The sequence below is a fragment of the Peromyscus eremicus genome, chromosome 6 (assembly GCF_949786415.1).
Source record: "Peromyscus eremicus chromosome 6, PerEre_H2_v1, whole genome shotgun sequence".
Taxonomy (NCBI): domain Eukaryota; kingdom Metazoa; phylum Chordata; class Mammalia; order Rodentia; family Cricetidae; genus Peromyscus; species Peromyscus eremicus.
This window is the reverse complement of record NC_081421.1, coordinates 53,874,767-53,896,009: the sequence shown is the minus strand read 5'-3', so window position 1 is coordinate 53,896,009 and position 21,243 is coordinate 53,874,767. Positions and strand designations below refer to the sequence as shown.

The following is a 21,243-nucleotide window of genomic DNA, read 5'->3' as shown; positions in this document are numbered from 1 at the left end:
AACTTCATAAAATGGCAGAAAACAAAGCATCAGGGTTGAAGAAGGTAAAGGGTGTTGCTGTACTATTTTCAAGGAGAAGAGAGGGTTTCTCCTCCCTCACAGCCAGTCAACATGTGGCACACTCACTAAGAGCTTCCTGGGATATATGAAAGTGTGTTACTGTATCCAGCACTTGGGAATGAAAGGTGTTAGTGTAATCATTTTTATATTAAACCACAAACTATCAGGTGCAAATAACTTCAAGAAGTTGAGAACTAAACGCTAAACACATGCATCTTAGAAAGAACAAAGTACTCCAAAGGCATAGCTGTTTTAAGACTTATTTTTTTTTATTATAATTGTGTGTGAGAGAGAGTGCAGGTGTCCATGGAGACTGGAGGGTCAGATGCCCTGGAGCTGGGGTACAGACAGTTGGAAGCTGCCTTCTGTGGGCGTCGGGAATTGCAAGAGCAGTATGTACTCTTAACTGCCGAGCCAAGTCTTCAGCCCAGGCATAACTGTTTTAGAAAAACCATTTTTTCATTTTTCTTTTCTGACTTGGTTGAAAAAGGGAAGAAAACTTTACCCTGCTTTTAAAATCTCCAGCACTGGGGCTGCAGCTGTGCGCTTGCCTGGCATTCATGGAAACCCTAGGTTGAGTTCACAGTACCTCCAAATGAGACTCAAGACTGGCATGTGTGGAAGCCCTAGGTGGAGTCCTCAGTACCTCCAAATGAGACTCAAGACTGGCGACAGCTTTTACGATAATTCCAAATGAACCCACAGGTAAATAAGAACTTTTAGAGTGAGGAGAATCCCCCCCAAGTTCCAAAATATGTGTTCTGGTGTTCTATAAACTTAGCAGATCCACACTGTCAACATTTTTTGTAGTTGGATTTGAGAAAGGGGAGACTGATGTTTTACCGCACGGGGACAAAGACCGTGTCGTCTGCTGAGAGGCCCTGTCTTTCTAGCCGCTAGGATACTACTGGGAATATTTGATTTGTTTTGATGGGCTGTAAAATGCTTCTTCAATTAAAATGTCAAAGGTAGGCATGACCGAATTATTATTCCACCCACTATCTGCCTAGTCCCCATGAACAACTTCATATCACAGATGAGGTGTACTCTGTGTAAATGGTGCCGAGTGGGAAGCTGGAAGAACTCTGACAGAATACTGACGAAAAGGCTACATGTGTTAGCCAAGGGCAACTAGAACTGAGCAGCAGAGCACTGGTCACAGGGATGTGCCCGTGACAAGGCACCGGGAGCCTGGCCTCCCATTTCCTGGTCTTATTCTCTCACTGTGTGCTTGACATGCCTGGGTTGAAATCCTGCCCCTGTCAATTAGTACCTCTGACCTCAGGTAAAGAGTTCGCCTGTCCATAGCACACTCGCCTTATCTGTCAAATATCAATAGAGAGGACCGTAGTGTGTTCTCATTAAACTGTCTGGTGTAGCTCTTTTCTTGTTTCTCTTCCCTAAGTTATTCACTAGTGAGGAAAACGCCCAACAAAGCAACCAATTTAGGACAAACTGAACCCATCAGCCATGAAGGACTTCGGTATCTGATCAGAAATCCGTTCAAATGTCACTGAACTGTCAAAAGAAGCCCCACCTAGAGCATGCTGATAGAATTCATGGTGGGTTAAAGCTGTGGCAGAATTATCAAAGCCTGGAAAAAGTTGTTATTAACCACCTCACATATGCGTATACAGGTGGGTTTCTATATCGCAAAACATTGTAATACATATTTTGATGAATGTATTTAATGTTGTCTTGGGGATCATACCAATGAAGAATGGCTGACCAAGTCCAATATGACATCATGTCTGTGGGAGAAGCAACTGACTTAAATCAATTTGCGCTGAGGTCAGAGTGCAGGAGCAGAGAACGGGCATCAGGAAGCCGGCTGACCCTGCTGAGGTCTGGGTTAAAGCAAGGCCAGGGGTGAGGAGGCAGACAGACCACTGGAGAGGCCGTTAGGATGCCACAGGCATTGATTCACTGGGCTCCATATACTCTTGTAGAAATGAAATATATAGTTTGGCAGAGGCCAAGTCCATTTAAACAAGAAGAATGCACTGCTCTTAAATCTGAGATAATAGCAAAAGTAATGGGCTTTCCTGGTTGATATATACATGCATTAACATGGTACTATAACACACATAAGACCAGGTGGAAATAGCTAAGCACACAGACACACACACAGACACACACACACACACATGAGACACACACACACACACACACACACACACACACACACACACACACACACGGATGGACGGACGGACAGACAAACAGACAGCAAGAAAGAGGTGGGGTTTCTTGGGAGTTCATTTCACTGACCTCTACCATGTGATAAGTGTTTAAATGTTCAGGTTGTCATTTGGCACGGAGGTTATTATCTCACGGCTCAAGTCAGATGATTTATCCTATGACCTGGGGAGCCCTCTCCTTTTGCTGTAAATAAGAGGGTCCAGGTAGAAGGCCGCTGCCCCAGGCACTTTTGCAGGAGTCTCTTGGAAGTGCCTGAGCGTCCTGGCTGCTGGTCTCAGACAGACCTGGAGCTTAAATTAGGAAGCCCGGCTGCTGGAGCTATAAACAGCCAGCAAAGGTCTGTGCTAAAACTGCAGCTCTGAGCTATCGCCTACTAGACTCTGAGGAGTGTCTGCAGTCAGAAATGAAACGTGGCCGTGTTGATGTGGAATAGGATGGGAAAGGAATGGCCACAGATGTGGAAGAAGTCTCAGGAAAAAAAAGGTGTTGGAGAAATAACAGGCAGTAGACTGAGACATCACCTACATGATGGCTTCTGTCCTCTCTAAGGTGACCTCAGTTGACACCACCACTCTCCTCTCTTCTCACTCCCTCACTCCCTGGCCCTCTGATCTCTCTCCCTGCCTCCATTCCATCTTTCTTTCTCCCCTCTCCCCCCCCGCCCCCCCCCCCCCCGTCCTTGCCGCTCCCTCTCTCAATTCCCTCTTTTTCTCTACTTTCTCGTTCTTTTTTCTTTTTTGAGACAAGTTGTCTCTTTCTGTGTGTCCCAGGTTGGCCTTGAGTGATTCTCCTGCCTCAGCCTTCCAAACGCTGGGATCACAGGCCTGTACCGTTGGATCTGATTCCTTATACCTTGTGTACTTTGGAACAGGTTTGTGTAGATCTCCAAATGCAAATGCCTGTGCTGGATCTGAGTGGGTGAAAGTAAACGGGTTAGGAGGGGTTGGAATCTGAGTCTAGACCTGGGGTTTTACTGTGGATGCATGAGAAATCAGGGCTGGGACTGGAGGGGAGGATTTAGCAGCCCCAGCAAAGGCCTTTGTGGGTGGGTCAGTTGTAGGTGCTCCTTGCTTATAGGTGTAGTCCGTTTCAGTTACCACACGCCATCCTTCTCAGGAGCTTTTCTTACTCTCCATCTCTATCTAAGTCCCGTGATCCTTTAAGGAAGTGTCTAAGATTAAAAAGGAGGAGGCCAGGAATTTGAGAATGAGTTGGGGGTGGGCACATTCAAGAAGTTGGATGAAGGGATGGGAAAGGAGAAACATGATACATTTTAATAAAAAGAAAGGACAATTTTGACAGAAACCATGTAAAAATAAGCTTTTTATAAAATTATTATTATTTTCTAGTTAGCAGTTCTAGAGAATGTATGGGGAGACAATTGTTATTAAATATTCGTTTTATACTTTTTTATCCATTCCTTATATAAAGTTGGGTCTTAAACTTTTTCTCTTAGAGTTACCATTAGATTTCGGAGCACAGGGTAAGAAAACAAGAGGCAAGAAAGAGAGCAAAGCCTGACCTCAACTGTCTAGACTGTTTAGAGGCCAGCAGTGACAGGCATCAGCCTTCCTCTGGGGTGGAAATGTGCTGGGGAGGGAGCTGGTCAGGGTTCTTCCAGGACTGGGCAGGAACTTTAGGTAAGGGGAAGGTGATCCAGCTGTGGAGGGTATTTGCTGGGCAAAACGTTTTTCAGAAATTTACAGTTCCCTCATCTTGGAACTGCTTGCCCAAGCAGAGTAGGCTAACTTGTGAAACTGCCTGCCTCAGAAAACAGTCCTCTCTGGGAAACAGATGTGGCTCGTTGGTCACAGTTGGTCAGTAACAGCAAGACAGTTTCAGATGGACTGCTTTCTGGGGCTGGGGCATTCTGTCAATTACAGTGTATTCTGTTAATGTTCACCATGCTTGAAAGTGTATTTGGTATTTGTTTTATCTAAAGTGTCATTATAAGAACGTCTTATTTAAGTTGGATAGTTTTGATATTGATGGCTTTTGTTTTCTAATTTTTCACAAGCCCTGGTAACAGCTCCTGTGGATTCCTCGTGCAGGCTCTGCTGGTCCTTGTCTCCTACTGCATTGCTGGGTTGGTTGATACCTAACGCACTCACTTCACTTGCTTAAGAATTGTATTAACTACTGGTTTCCCGGCCTTTTTAAAAGAATAAAATATAAAGACATAATATGAAAAGGCAAAAAAAAGAAGCTAAGACTGTTATGAGACACAGGTGGGTCTCTGTAAAGAATTACTGTTAAGATGGCAGGACCAGGAACGTGAACAGAGAGCACCATGGCTTAACACCTCTGCCAAGCAAGCCCAGTCTCCATGCAACACACACACACACACACACACACACACACACACACACACACACACACCACTCATACACACACCACCCATACACACCACACAGAAATCACACATCCATACACGTACACACATATACCACATACACACCACACACCCATACACACACCACGTACACATCACACATACATAGACACCACATACCCATCACACACCCATACATACATTACACACACACATCACTCACCACATACCCATACTTACACACCACACACTCATACACACATAACACACACACACACACACATATACACACACACATTTCAAAAAACAACTTGAGGAAATCTGGAACTTCAGCCATTGTGTGATGTGTGTGTGTGTGTGTGTGTGTGTGTGTGTGTGTCTACATATATATCATCAGTGTACAGAGGGTGCTAAAGCCTGTCTGTAAATACGTTGGCATTCCCAGACACTGCTTCTAAAATCACTTCCACTTCTGTTTTTGAGATGACTTTGTGGGCACCTGCCTTGGTCCACACCATCCAAAGGAAACGAGACAAGGGTTCTAGACTATAGAGCCCTGGTCACCAACACAGCGTGCTCAACATGGTGACATTCAGGATCTTTTTTTTTTTTTTTTTTTTTGCTTTGCAGATTTGCAGTTCCGCACCACCTTCTTCCCTGACACGGCCCACTCACAGCCGTGCAAGCGTGAGGACCATGTGCAAATGCCTCCGCATACACATGACTCTGGCTACCTTCCCTCTCCCAGCACAGGGCTTCTCTCTGTTGGTTGCGCTTTCTTTTTACTTCTCCTCCTATCTATTAAAAGGGCTGAAAGGGTGTGTTGCGAACAAGTTTATTGCCAACAGTTATCTTCCTGCAAAACTTAGATGCTGTTACTTCTCAGTGTGACTAAGGACATGCCATTGCCTATGATGCAGACTCACAATGAATCCAGATCAGAACCCAGGAGCCTAGGAAGGGTGTCAAACTAAGAGCAGTACCTTGATGTGAAAGCCACTCTCCAGTCTTGATCTGTTGATGAAACTGTACTCTGGTATCCCCCATCCAACTTCACCAACATACTCATGTTTATATTTTGCTGGTAGGCTTCGGTTTAGGGCAGATCTCCATAAATACTTAAGATCTCCGGTTTTCTCTAATGCTGGGCGCTTTTCTCCTATATAGGTGGTATGCTGGTGAACTTTAGCCAAGTGATCTTTTATGTAGTCTGGACCTTAAAGAGACAGGAAGGAACGCATGTTTAAAACCTTCACATTATTTTCTCTCTGTCTCTCCCTGTCTCTGTCTCTATCTCTCCCTCCTCTCTCTCTTCTCCTCCCTCCCTCCCTCCCCCCCCCCCATGTGTGTGTGTGTGAGGGTCTCAGGTATCTCAGCCCAGTTTACTGGCAATTGAACCCCTTCACATTCTTTTCTAAGATGTCTTTGTTTCAATTGTGGAATCAATAATATGGCATTTCTCAATGTTCCTAGGTATGATTATAAGCCTTTTAAACAGCTTAATTCAATGTATCCTTATTAACCGCTATAGACTCTAACCACCCCCCACCCCCAGTTTAAGATGGGAAAGGGAGGCATATAAAGATTGGTTCTTTGTTCAGAGTCAAAGCGAACAAGCTCTCCACACTGGCCAGGCGGCCTTCAAAGCTGGGTTCTCAATGGCCCCACTAAACTGTTTTGTTTGTGATTAATTCCAGATAGACAATTTCAATTCTAAAGTTCCTCCTACATGCCCCTGTATTGACAAGAGCTAGCCTTCAGACACCGGGTGTTTGCTTTGGATACATGATTTCTTTTTGTTTTGTTTTTGCTTTTTTAAGACAGGGTTTATCAGTGAAGCAGTCCTGGCTGCCCTGGAACTCTCTGTAGACCAGACTGACCTCGAACTCACAGAGATCCGCCTGCCTCTGCCTCCCGAGTGCTGGGATTAAAGGCGTGGGCCACCGCCGCCCGGCTTAGATATATGATTTCTTAAATGAAAGTGACAACTCCCCAAATGTGTTAGCAGCAGTTAGAAAACTGAGAAAATGACTAGATAGTACAGTTCCAACAGATGATGACGCAAGACAGGGGTAGTTAACATTAGCATTTTAAATGTAAAACAATACAAACAAACGATGAAATGAAAGACACAAACAGACATCCCAGATCTGGACAAAGATCACTCAGGTCTGCACCTTGAGGTTTGATGGGCTTTGAGGTGGCACTCCCCAACATCTACCCCATCTATGACCTGCTAGAGTATGTGAAGGGACTGGCCCTGTGGAACCATGGTCACAGGATCTCCATGACTGGGCAACAGCAGGATATCCGAGAGGAGATTCCATGAGGGTCCAGTATGGATGGTGTACCAGAAGCCAGAGGCCTTGAACCTGACCAACAACACATCACACCATGAACATGTGCAAGTAAAGCTGTGTGGACAAAAGGGAATACTGCATGACACACTGAAGCTCCCAGTGCTAAGATAAATGAAGAGGTGATGGAGAGGCGGGAAAGATGGAAGAGCAGAGCAGTTTATTGTTTGTGTGGTTAGTTGGTTTTTTGTTTGTTTTGTTCATTTATTTTTTATTTTTATCTTATTTTTATTATTTCTTTTTTAGTTTTCCTTTGGGGGAGGCACTACAAGGGTGAAGGGCAGATACAGAGAGACTAGGAAATGAATAGGATTGGGTTTGGGATGCGTGAGGTGAAATTCCCAAAGAATCAATAAAAAAAAAAAGTTATGTTAAAAAAAAAAAAGATTGACGAAGGGCTCTCTAACAGGCCCAAGCCTGGCAAACTGGCTGCCCACCTTCCCCCCACCCCTCCACTGATTTTTATCCTTTCCCATTCCTTTCCCTTGTTAAAGCCTTCAGTTACCTCCCTAAAGCCAGCCCCCAGGTCTGTTTCCTTTTTTGGCCACTGACTCATTACTTAGACTAAACACCAAGGTCCAGCAATCAAGATTCATTATTTGGCTACACAGGCTAACCTGTCCAATCAGGACTTACCGACTCATCCTAGCACAGACATCCCCTTTTCTCCTTAAAAACCCACTTCTGCAGAGACACCTGCTGCTGCCTTCGTCTGATCCAGAGGTGGCACCTCACCCGCTTCCACCCTCCTTTGCCCCTCTGGGGTCATAGATCTCCTTTATGCTGAGCATTTGGTGTCTGGGTGTGTTCTGAGCCGACTCCAAGGGGGCCGCTCTACAGTTGGGGGTGCATTTGGGAGACGCAAAGAACTTAATTTGTTAGCGCGGCTACAGTTTATGGGCGGCACTGCAGCATCAATCAGGCTCTGCTCATCACGAGCTGGTATTTGGGGAGTCTGAGGAAGGCAAAGCCTCGGGCCAGGTGCGCCTGTTGCCGGAGTCCAAATGTGGACCACCCCCTACAGCTCACGTGTTTGAACACTTGGTCCTCAGGCAGCACGGCTGTTTTGGAAGGCTCTGGAACTTCCAGGAGGTGGAGCCTCCCTGGAGGAAGTGGGTCAGGCAAGGCAGAGCCTTGAAGTTTCCTGGCCGCCGGCACTTGCGGTCTGCTCTCTCTCTGCCCCTGGACCGCTGAGACACACTGTAACCAGCTTTGGCAGCCAGGCCTTCCCTGCCAGGTCGGTTGGTGTCACTTCTTAGACTGGAGCCAGAAGAAACCCCTCCCCCTCCTCCCTTATTATTTTTTTTTAATTAAGAAATTTTTTAATCGTTTTACATATCAACCACAGATCTCCCTCTCCTCCCTCCTCCTGCTCCCCAGTCTCCCCCCCCCCAGCCCACCTGTGTTGTTTTTATCAAATGTTTGGTCATGGCAATGAAAAATATAATAATTAACGCAAGGACTGGGGCTCTCAAGCTTCTCTCGAGGAGTTCCCATGCCGTTCAAGGAGGTTTGAGGAGAACTCTTCAGATCTGCAGTTGGGCACGTGTTTTCAGAGTTTCTCAGTCACCGTCACTCACATGAGGCATTAATACTCAGGAACAAAAACATCCCCAGTGAATACATTGTAGCCTCAATCTTACTTGCTTTGGGTTCTCACTGGCCAAACATAGATCCACAAGAGCCTAAGAAACCATTTTCTTCTTCCATCTGACAGTAGCTCCTTCCTCTCTGTAACTGTCACAGGGAAGCGCTTACCATCACTTCTGAAGAGGGGGTCAAATACTGAAGTACCGAGTCAGTCTTGGTGGGCTTCAGGCCAGTCTTTCCCAAATGTTTCATTAAATGCTGCTCCCGTGACTGGACTATGAAGGTGTGTCGCCCAAGGTCGAGAACTTAGGAACAATGCCTGCATCATTTGCCTTGCAGATAGCCAACAAAAGCAGACTCGGCACTCTGGGTAGCTCAGTGGCAAGCAAAACAATGTAATTATGGAGTCAGCGTTGGTTTTCTTCTTTGTTGTTTTTGTTTTGTAGAGATCATGTGCATGTATCCCATAGTCGCTGAGAGGTTTAGGGAAATAATAAGCCCCCATGAGTTTCAGTTATGGCTAATAAAGTGGGGTTTCACGTGTAGGTGAGTGGCAGAGCCCTCGCCTAGCATGCCCAAGACCCAGGGTTCATCTCCAGCACCATAAGAAAAAACAGTGTGGTTTTGAGGGGTTTGTTTTGCTTGCGATGGAACCCAGGGTCATAGACACTCTACCACAAAGCAACACCCAGTCAGGATTACAGTGTTGAGCTTAACTGCAGTAGTTAAGAAATCCTGGTTTTGTCCAGAGCTGGCTGTGTGACCCAGGGAAGGTCACTCAACTTGTGTATCTCAGGCTCCACATCTGCTGTGGTACCACCTTCCAGGAGAAGGAGTTTGACATAACACAGAGTGTTCAGCTGAAAATCTGGTCCGTGTGTGCCTAATCCTCTCTCTGATGTGTGGTCTTTTAATGTGAGGCTTTGTCTTACCTATTGCAGTTCTTAGTTTATCTGTATCTTGGGAACTGATGGAATTACTAATGAATGATTTCTTCTCTTATTGTGAACAAATTTCAAATCCTTCGGAACTCTTTGAGATTAAAGGTCATCAAACATTTTCTGTAAAGGCCAGAAAGGAAATTGTTTTGGTTTTGCTGGCGGTTAAAATCTGTTTCACCAATTCAATTTTGCCCTTGTAGGTCAAAAGCAGCCATGGGAAAATAGGTAAACAACAACTATTCCCATGTTTCAATAAAATGTTATAGGAGGGGCTGAGGAGAGAGCCTGGTTGGTTGAGCGCTTGTCTATCACACATGCAGCATGCGCTCCACACTCAGCAATGCAAAATCTGGGTGTGAAGGAAAATGCACATAACATCCCAGGTACCAGAGGTGGAGGCGTCTTTGGCTACATAGGGATTTGGAGGTTAGCTTGGACTACATAAGAAAGGCCCTGTAACAACACACACATACACTTATTTATTGTAAGCGGAAGTTCTCGGTCCCACCTAGCCCCGAGGTCCGGACGAATCTCTCCCACCTGTGGTCCCGTAGCCGCTTATAAAATAATTACACAGAGGCTTATATTCATTGCAAACTGTATGGCCTATGGCTCCTGCTTATATTAGCTAGCCCTTTCAACTTAATTCAACCCATTCCTATTCATCTATGTCTTGCCATGTGTCTTCGTGGCTTACTGGTACTTTCACTTCATCTTCCTTCTTGGGTGGCTGGATCGTGTCTCCCCTGACTCCACCTTTCTCTCTCCTCTCTCTCTCCTCTCTCTCTCTCTCTCTCTCTCTCTCTCTCTCTCTCTCTCTCTCTCTCTCTCTCCCTCTCTCTCTCATTTCCCACCTGGCTGTAAGCCTTCTTGCCATAGGCCCAAACAGCTTCATTTATTAGTCAATGGGAGCAGCACATATTCACAGCCCACAGACAGACATCCCACAGCACTCGATGGTGCTCTCAGCTTTCGTAGTAGAATCTGGAGGTGAGCAGAGCTGCACAATGTACCACTTGTTCATCCACCCGGGCCAAATGGATTGTGGAGAAGGTAGTTGGGACAGCAATGCAAAAGAATTGCTGAAGTATGAGCAACCTGGCTGTCTCTGGATTCTTACTCATGGCAATATTTTAATAAGAAAAACCCTGCTTTGCCCATGATGCCCTTGCAGTGTGCCTAATGCACCTGCAGGGAGGCTTGGCATCTCACGAGCTGCCCGTTCCACCAACAAGCATGTGAAATAGGAACAGCTGAGACCAGTTCCCGGTAACAAAGTCACAGAGCTAGTGATAGGACAGTCCCTTCTAGGACCTGGAAAGTCTAATCGGCATCCACTCACCCAACCCAAATTCCAGGAGGTCAACACAGGAAGGGTTGGAAGAGGGACCAAAAGGAAATACACTTATTTTCTTTTATTCTTTTTTCTACCTTTATGTCTTTAATACATTTGAGTTTATTCTGAATTCAAACAGTGATGCTCTATTATGCACTGCATGATTATTTATTTTATTTGTATTTATGTATGTGTGCCATCCATGTTCAGGTGCTCATGGAGCCCAGAGGAAGATGTTGGATCCCTTAGGGCTGGAGTTACAGGGGTGGGTGCTGGGAACCAAACGCAGGTCCTCAGAGAGAGTAGCAAACACTCTTAGTCACTAAGCTGGCCTTTTTCTTGTTTTCTTTAAAAAAAAATGTCTTTACAAAGTGTCTAATTTCTCCTGTGACATTTATGAAATAGCCAAAGATAAATTAAGTAAAGGGATTGTTACAGTGTTTCATAAAGGGTTGTCATGTTTCTGAGCTTTTTCTCAATGAACATATACTACATATTACACCCTGCATTCTTCTGCATTATTTTGTAAACTCACTATTTTAGGAGGTTTATTGTTTTATGTTTTTTTTATTTACATGAATCTTAAATTTATTTAGGATCTTTATTTTTGGAGATCAAAGTGTTTTTCTTTTTCTTTTCTAAAGTTTTATTTGTTTTTATTGTATGTGTATAAGTCTTAACTGCATGTATGTATATGTATCACATGCACGCCAGATGCTCTGGGAGGCCATAAGTAAGATGCCCTGGAACTGGAGTTACAGAGATGGTTGTGAATCATCATGTAGGTTTGGGGAATTGAACCCAGGTACTCTGTAAGGGCAGCAAGTGCTCTTAACTGCTGAGCCATCTCTCTAGTACCCACAAGAAACTTTTGATATAAAAAGCATACTCATTAAATGGTTTTGGTGAAATATTTTTTTCCTTCTGATTTCACCAACTTCCTAAGGAAATACTCAACATGACAACTGTCAAACTTTATCAGATTAAACAATTGTAGAAAGCATGTTGGCATGCAGAAATTTAAATAAATTAGTTTGGTGTCATTTATATCCTAGGCTAGATTAAAAAGCCATGGGATCTAAAATATTTAAGGCAACAAGATTGCAGTTGTATATAAATTTCATTTGCTATGAAATATTATTTTCCATTTCTCACAAACATTTAAAAGAAAGCAAAGCCGTTCTTGACTTCTGGGTAAATTTTCAGGCTAGAAGTTGGCTTCTGTGACTTGGTGGAGGAAGAGTGTCAAGTTAAATAAAAATAGGCACTGTTTCAGAGGAAGAGAGAGCCTTGGAAAGTCCCAAAAGGAGGCAATAGGACAGCTGGAAATTTCAGAGCAACAGGAGGAGGAGCACAGAAAAGAAGAAAGGTAGCCAGAGGCGCCCAGCAGGGGAAGAGGAGGCAGAAGCTTATGCAAAAGATAAGCTGGTGGCCCCTGTGAAACGAGGCTGGCTTTTCTATCCAGAGGACAAGCTGCTGATTCTCCACCCCCCCCCTCGATTCCAGTTACATATTGTGATGGTGTGAATAGGCATGGCTCCCGTAGACTCATGTGTTTGGATGCTTGGCCCATTGGGAACGGCATTATTAGGAGGTGTGGTCTTGTTGGAACAGGTGTGGCCTTGTTGGAGGAAGTGTGACACTGTGGAGGTGGACTTTGAGGTCTTATATGCTCAAGTTATGCCCAGTATGACACACAGTCTCCTTCCGCTGCCTGTGGATCAAGATGTACAACTCTGAGCTCCTTCTCCAATACCATGGCTGCTTGCATGCCACCATGCTTCCCACCATGACAAGTATGGACTAAACCTTAAATGTTTTCCTGTATAAGAATTGCTGCGGCCATGGTGTCTCTTCACAGCAATAGAAACGCTAAGACATCAATCTTACAGAAACAGCGACTTCCTCTGTTGGATGGTTCACCAGCAGAGAAGATCTACAGGCTCAGAAGGCTGTGGCCAGGTGCCATCTTTAGAAGGAACCCAGACCATCATGAAGAACAGGGGACAGTCACAACTCAGGAAGCCTGTGTTCAACCTACCACAGCTGCAGGACAGAAGCAAGTCCTGGGGGAGCTGTTATGCAGGATGGGGAAGACCCAAGCCTGCCAAGCTCTGAAGTGCGGGCAGCAGGAAGCTTGGCTCACATGCTGACATGCATAGGTAGCCTTTCCTTTGATGGTCTGGAGTAGATGTCATCCACTGAGAATAGCGCTTCTGTGTGATAACCATGAGCCAACCTCTGCAGTCTCCTGTCTGTATCACTGTCTGTACAGCCTGACAACTGCTGAACCACCAGTCATTTCCTGCAGTAGAGTGCCTGATGCTTAGGCCCTGAAGAGGTGAAGACAGATGCACATGTACAAACCCCACTATGCTGGTTCCTTCCCTCGCTTTCAATGCTTTCAATCCATTTGGGAGACATCCTCTTGCTGGAGCATTCATTACCTTGGAGGCTTTAACTATGAGTCTTAGGAGGATGGGAGAACCTGCCTAGCCCACAGAAATAACTGGTCAGCAGGGCTCCTGATATACAAAGAAGGGAGATCATAAAGTGAAGACGGCTCTGACAGCCGACTGACATTTGTCCAGTACAGGCTGGCTTCCAACTCTTGGGTTCATGTGACCATCTAGCTTCAGCCTCTCAATTAACTGGGATCATAGGCAGGTTACCATGCCCAGCTGTATCTCTGCTCGTGCTTAATGGCCAGCACAGTGTTCTGAACTCCATCGAGACTGGACATAAACTCATATCACAAGAAGATAAGCACTTCTTTAAGTGTATAATGAATAATCCAGTTTCAAGAACTGCCTTAAGTTTTTCTATTCTGGACTCGCAGTAAGGAACAAAAGGGTAAAGTCAAAAGAATGTTTCTGATTACATGCTTTCATGTGTTCATATATTTATAATCATAGCTTTTGTGAAATATCATTCATACACTGCGCATTATTCACCCTTTAAAAGTACACAACCTTCTTCCTCTCTCCCTCTTTTATCTGAGACAGGGTCTCATTATGTGGCCCTGGCTTACCTGAAACACCTATGTAGACTAGGCTGGTATTGAACTCATAGAGAGCTGCCTGCCTCTGCCTCCCAAGTACTGGGATTAAAGGCGTGGGCCACCACACCCAGCTCACATAGCTATAGATGTTGAAATTGTGTTCTGAAATGTGTGAAAACAAGTTATATGCAGTGAATCTTATTTTGTATGGTTGAATTAATAATACAAGCACCTGTCAGCCTATGTACACTCTTAGAATGCCACTTTGCCAAGTATCTCCTAGAATGGCAGTGGTGGTCCATACCTTCCAGAGAGGCTGCTTGCACCCACCTCAAACTTGGCTAATTAAGTAACTACCATAGACTGTTTGCTAGATGCTACAGGTTTATTTTGAAAGTATTATGACCTTTAAATATTCTACTTCATATTTTTAAAATATATAGCACATGATTTCCATAACTCTAGATTTGGGAATTAGCAAGTGGAGTGAATTAGTTCTTTAAGGGTCCTCAATAACATTTGGAGACATTTTGGAGCTGTTACAAGTGAGTCAGGGATGCTGCTGTGGTCCAGTGGGTAGAGACTAGGAGTCTGCAAAATGTGCTACAGTGCACAGCAGAGAATCAGCTGGCCCTAAGTGGCAGCAGTCATAGCTGAGAACTCCTACCTGAAACTAACGCATGAGGCAACACAAGGTGCTATCCAAGGAAAAAGTTGTTAGTTAGAGATACTTCTACCACAACTGATTGTGGATCGTAGTGCTTTTCCAAAGCAAGAAGATGGGGCCATACCATCAAATGCATCCAGAGAACTGGCTTTGGAGTTGGAAAGACAAGAATGCAATCCAACCAGTTCTAACAAGTCCGAGCTTAGACTGTTAAGTGTAAAATCAACACCTGTAGAAATGTAGCTCAGAGATAGAGTCTTTACCTAATCTGTATCAGTCTTGTGCTTCAAACCTCAACACTGAAAAGAAAGTATCACACACACATTCATACACACACACACACACACACACACACACACACACACACACACACACACACAACCGGAAATGTCCCAGAAGTGTTTTGAGAAATGTTAAATGTGGAGATGTTTCTAAGGTCTTAGAACAGTAGCTGCTATTCAAGGAAATCATAGTCAATAGTAACTACTAGAAATGGGCGTATGTTTCTTTTTCTTTTTTTCCAAATTAGCATTTTTTTACACTCCTGGACTACCCACGTCCTGGACATTTTCCTGCTCTGAAACCTGCCTGTCCTTGAGCCCTGTCCACTCTCTCTCCCTGGGATGCTGAGTTCTTTCGCTCCACCTCACAGTCCCACGCTGCAGCTCCATGTGAGGTCCGTGAGAGGCTGTTCTTTCCTTCACAAGGGAGACAAATCAGGATGCTTCTCTGTAATCGTCTCCTTTTCAGTTAACGATGGAGTCCTAGACACGACTTGAGATCCTTCTCCGTATCTAAGCTACACTTAGGGAGGCCGGCAGCATCCCCTATTGTTCCCATGACTGTTCTTCCAAAGTGCTGGGGGGGGGTCTCCCTGTGAGGATGGGCATGCTGTACTCTAATCCTGCTCTTTATGTGAGGAATGGCAGTTCAAATGACAAGATTCTCATCTGCAACCACAAGCCAGAAGGAAGTGGAGCCATTTTCTACTTGTATTCTCTTAAGGAAAGAACTATTCTATACCCAGCTATACTGCTTTTTGACAGATTAAGGAAAATAAAAGATATTTTCAGATAAAAGAAAAACTAGATGAAAGTGTTTTTTCATGTAGCAGCCATCTTCCTAAAGATGGGTTATTTTAAGTCCTGAAACAAAAAGGAAATGTTCTGAAGAAAGTCTGTGCAACAAAGAAGAAGTTTGGTTTTAAGGAAGAGGGGAAGGACGAGAGCTCATGGGAAATGTCTGTCCTTGTGTCAGATGGCCTCGGGAGGCCAGGACCACAGTGAAACATACCCCAGGAATAAATGAAAAGAAATGTGGGAATGAGAATTCTAATACGTTTTGTGATAATCAAATGACAATGTGGGCATAAACTGGAATTGTAGACGTGTATCCAGCCAAAGCAAGAGGCAGAAGGTGGCAGTGGAATGTGAAATGAACCCTGATGGACACAGTGATGCATGCCAACAGTGACCAGCTTTTCAAAGCAGACAAGCAAACGCCAGGCAGAAATGTTTTGCTGTGCATTAGAGTTCTCTCAAACGATGAACCTTCTTGAGGATCCTGATGCTAAGCAGCTAAAGGTCAAAGTGCTTCAGCGATCTCATGCTCGTAGGAGAGCCAATGTGATGAGCAGGCACAGAGATGCCACGTGACACTTTGGCCTCTTTCAAGTAGCATTGAGAACACCTTACTATGTGCCTGGTCTGGGTCAATGTGAGCAAAATTTGATATAGTACAACTGTTTTTCTGGCTTTCCATGAAAAGACCATGTTGCATCCTACTGAACATGCTCTCTGCCCTTCAGAAAAGATGGAACCGGCCTTGATGTCAGGCTACACTCAGGGAAGGGCCTCTCACCATCACAAGGACATTACTTACTATTGTTAATCCCAAAGATGGGAAGAGAAAGACCACCAACCCAAAGCATCATGGCCAAATTAATTCAAGCAAGCAATTCATGAAAGCAAGCTTTTTTAATTCATGTATATGGGCTGTCTCTCCCTAAGGTGGCGTTTGAGAGGTCAGCATTGGGTGTGAGGAAGACAAGGCGTTTATAGCTCAGGGGTAGGAGGTTTCCAAATGGGGTATTCAGCAGGCAATAGGAAAGGCTACAGGAGCAGAATAAACAAGTTTGTCCTAATGACCTCCTGAGACAAAGAAATGGCTGCAAGGTGGGCATAACAAGGTAGTCACAGGTCATAATCTAACCTTTTGAAACAAAGGTAGGGTTGCAAGACGGTTATAAATAACTTTTTGAAGCAAAGACATGATTGCCATTCCTGGAACAGGTTGTACAGAACCATTTGTAGTTAAAGTTACAGGAGAGACGTAGTCCAATCCTTGAGAAGCAGAGGTTTAATCATAAACAGGAATGAACCTAGTTTGTCTTTGTTATAAGGTGGCTTTTAAGCCTAAGATGGAGGCAGGCTGGTTCTTCATTACCCGAGCCACACCTAGTCCTGTGTGTCTGTTCTCAATCAGCAAGAACGTCCTTTCTAGAAAATTCCAGATAAATTCCTCTCTATTGTCTTCACCACAGATGAGTTATTCATCTCTTTCTAAAGACAAGCACAGGCAAGAACATGGGAATCTCGATGACAGGCCTGGTGTGAATCAGGATTAACCCTGAGGCCTGTGAGGTAAAGGCAGACACTCGTCTAACAATGAGGTTATCTAACAGTGGGGGATGGAGCTACAAGGCACAGAGGGAAATACACTTGACGCACATGAACAGACTCTGCTGCCTCCTTTACCATCACCTTCCACAAATGCACAGTTAGATGACGTCGGTACCACGCCCCTCCGGTTCTTTGTTAGTATGTTATAATTAGGTTGCTGGTTGTACTCTTACGCTCCAGGACACAGCTTTATACTGAAAGAATATGAAGGAATCCCCCCTCTTCGCAGAACTCAAAGGAGAGCAATGGCTAGTGTTCCTTGATGGGCATAGTGTGTGTGTCTCAAGCAGAGAGGCCTAGAGAGCAACCATTTCAGCCTTGCAGGCTAGACCACTCCTATGCCACTAGAGGTCCAGAGCAGTCAGTCATGCACGACAAAGTCATCAGAACACCTACACGCTGATGCCGGAGTTGGAAGCCAGGGCTTTGCACATGGCAGGCACAGGCTCTGCCCCTGAGCCACACCCCCAGCCCTGAATCAGAATCGTCTCTGTGGATCACAGATCTTCTTATGTGTATCACCAAACATTATCCTTTTGTTTCTCAAATCACAAAGTGAGAGCATTCTTCGGCCATTTGACTGTACTCCCCCTCATTACTTTCTTCTGACCCCAACTCATTCCACTTAACTCCTTCTTTTTCTCAACTAGCCCGTCTCCTTTCCTATCATGTGTGTGTGTGTGTGTGTGTGTGTGTGTGTGTGTGTGTGTGTGTGTGTGTATGTGTAAATGTGGGGTTATTTAACTGGAACACTGACCCTCACAGCCACACCACTGGAAAAAAATGTTCTCCCTCCCTCAACAATCAACTGCCAGTCGCTCCTCAGGGACGGGTGGGGCCTCGTCCATCCCTCTCCCATTCATGATGGAATGCTGAAGGACCCAGTCTCGTGCAGGTCTGGTGAGGCAGTCATAGTTTCTGTGAGTCATGCATGCAATGTCAAAGTCATGTCTGGAAGACATCATTCCCCAGCACTTCTTCTTATATTATTCCTGTCACCTCTCCCTCTGTTTTCCGAGCCTTAGAGAGGGTGATATACATGTCTCATGTAGGGCTGAGCACTCAACCATCACTTGTTTGCAGTATTTTCCGTTGCAAACAGAAACTTCTCTGACCGTGGCGGGGGTCTGCAGGAGCAGCAGTCACTGCCAAGGGTGGGGACATGGTCTCTCAGAATAATGTTAAAATGTGTGTATCAGTACATATCAATTATACATCATTGTGCTGGATCATGTTGTGTCAACTTGACAGGAGCTAATCATTTGAGCGGAGGGAACCTCAATAAGAAAACATTCCCATTAGATCAGGCTGTAGGCAAGCCCATAGGACATTTTCTTAATTAGTGATTGATACGGAGGGCCCTGCCCATTGTGGGTGGGGCCATCCCCTGGGCTGGTGGTTCTGGGTGCTATAGGAGAGCAGACTAAGCAAGCCATGGGAAGGAAGCCAGTAAGCAGCACTCCTCCATGGCCTCTGCATCAGCTCTCGCCTCCAGGTTTCTAATCTGTTTGAGTTCCTGTCCTGACTTCCTTCAATGGTGAACAATGATATGGAAGTGTTAAGCCAAACAAACCCTTTCCTCCCCAAGTTGCTTTCGTCATGATGCTTCATCACAGCAATAGTCACCCAAACGAAGACAATCATAAAGGGTTTCATTATGTCATTTTTATATACACATAATGAATTTGGACCATATTCATTCTCCCGATCTCTCATTGCTCTTACACCCCTGTTAATCTCTTTCCTCTTCTGAGCTAGCCCCTTTCCACTTTTATGGCTTTTTTCTTCTTTTTTTGTGACCCAGTGAGTTCTACTAGGTCACTCACCCTAGTATATGGGAGGGTTTCTTTAGGGAGCAGGGCCACCTTACCAAAGGCCACACCACTGAAGAAAATGCCTCTCTTTCCCTATCAACCATCAGTTGCATATACATCTTCAGGGAGGGGTGGAGCCTCATGCATTCCTGTTTCCATGGCAGGATATTGATGGGTCCAATCTTATTCAGGTCTTATGCAGGTAACCACAGCTGCTGTGAGCTCAAGAGTGAGGTGGTCATCTCATGCCTGGACGCTAGGTTCCCACACCACTACCCATCTTCCTCTGGCTCTTACATTCTTCCTGTCCTTTCTCCTACAATATCCCCTGAGCTCAAAGATCATCTTTAGCTATACAACAACAGTGAACTAGATTTGGTCCATATAAAGCCATCATTTCCTCACCCCTGATCTAAAGGAATCATCCTGTTTACTTTTGTTTCCTGCCTCCTCTAGGCATATTTTAGTTAGCAAGATTTTAAAAGAGTCAATGCCATCACTGAAAAGATAGGTATTTCATTTCAATGCAGAGCTTTGCAGTCTGACGAAGGAGTCCATTTTTACAAATCTGTATTTTTAAATCATTTTTGCTGTTTGTTGTTATGAAGATTAAACCTCAGACACACACTAAGAACTCATTCTGCCATGGAGCCTCACATCTAGCTGCAGGCTACACTTTTCACTGTTCTCAATAGTGAGAATAAGGAGTCTGACTGTAGAACTTTCTATCTTTATCTTGCTTTCTAGTCAGGATCCATCTCATTTGACTTTGTGGGGCTTTTTATTTGTTTATTTGTTTTGTTTTGTTTCAGAATTACTATCTTTTCAATTGCTTGTTTGTTTGTATTGGATATTTTTGAGACCAGGTCTCTCTGCATAGCCCTGACTGTCCTGGAACTTGCTGTGTAGATCAGGCTGGCCTTGAACTCATAGAGACCCATCTGTCTCTGCCTCCTAAGTTAAAGACATGTGCCACAGTGCCCAGCAGATTTATTTTTATTTATAAGTATATGTGTCTGTGTATGGGTATGTGCATGTGAGTGCTGGTGCCCTTGGAGGCCAGAAGAGGGCATCAGATCCCCTGGAGCTGGAATTACAGGAGGTTATGAGGCAGCTGATACAGGAGCTAGGACCTAAGTTAGGGTCCTCTGTAAGACAAGGGCCTGTTCTTAACTTCTGAGCCGTCTCTCCAGCCTTCATTTGACTCTGTGATAATTGGTTTCAATTTTCTTATTAGAGTTGTGAATACGGCCAATGAGAAAACGCAATTTGAAATAAAGTTGCCAGTGGAAAAAAATGAAAAATAAAAGGGGATATGTGACAAACTGCCTATTGGAAATAATCCCATCAGGTAAGAACTGGAAGCCATGGAGACAGTGGGTGTGGATGCTCCTTCATGCTCAGAGGAAGACCTACAATTACCACCCAGTCAAAGAGAAGACAGCTCAGGCTGTGCGTATGCAAAGGGCCTTCCAGGCTCTGCACTCCATGCTACTGGAGCAGTTAGAGTATTGTTGATTTAACGTAAGCGTGGCTTCAATAAGAAAAAAGAAATCTACCACTGTAAATGTAGACTTTGACCTAAAGAGGATCACTGGCAAGTTAAAAGTATAGTTTATTAAAATGGCACTCATTAGCCTGGAAAAAAAATATGGCAATTCTGTCCTTGAGTCCCAGGATAAACAATGCCCGTGGAGAGAAAAGGCTTGTCAGTTTCTAAATGGCGGTGAGTGACTTCAATCAGAGAGGGTAATTTAGACAGTAAGTGGCGTTTCTCAGTCTTTTGAATGATGGAGTAAACACCGTCAATGGCCAAAAGTACCCTGTAAGAAAAACAGGCAGACCTGCTCTTTGCGTTACCGAGAAGCAGCTAAAGGCTGACTTCACAGAGCTGATCTTTCTTTTGTCCCTTTGCGGCACCTTCTCCTTCTGTGAATGCAGAGATGGAGCCCGGCTGAGCTTCCACGGCAGGAGGAAGGCTGAGGTGGGGTGGCCTCATGTTTGCTGCAAGGTGGATTCCACTATGTTACAGCATTTCAACCAAGAGCTTTGAGGGCTCCTGATAGAGTTGGAATGCTAGTCTTCCGCCAGGTGCTTTGAAAGTAGTTTCTTCTGCTCTGTACTTTCACTTTCTTCCTTTTAACACTCTTGGATGCAGAAAAGGAGCTTTAAATTTTACCAAGTCCAGTGTATGAATATTTGTTTAGTGAATTATATTAGCTGCTACATCTTAAAAACCTTTGCCTAACCCTAGGTTACAAA

The 21,243-nt window shown here is 44.6% G+C and overlaps 1 protein-coding gene across 1 annotated transcript in view; it reads right to left on the bottom strand.

Annotated features, from left to right (window-relative positions):
* The window catches only part of Spmip2 (sperm microtubule inner protein 2), a 124,844-nt gene that overhangs the window by 55,483 nt on the left and 48,118 nt on the right, over positions 1-21,243 (bottom strand). Inside the window, exon 2 of the mRNA XM_059265511.1 lies at positions 5,578-5,810. Within this exon, the coding sequence (XP_059121494.1) occupies positions 5,578-5,810 (233 nt within the window). The remainder of the gene's footprint in view (positions 1-5,577; positions 5,811-21,243) is intronic.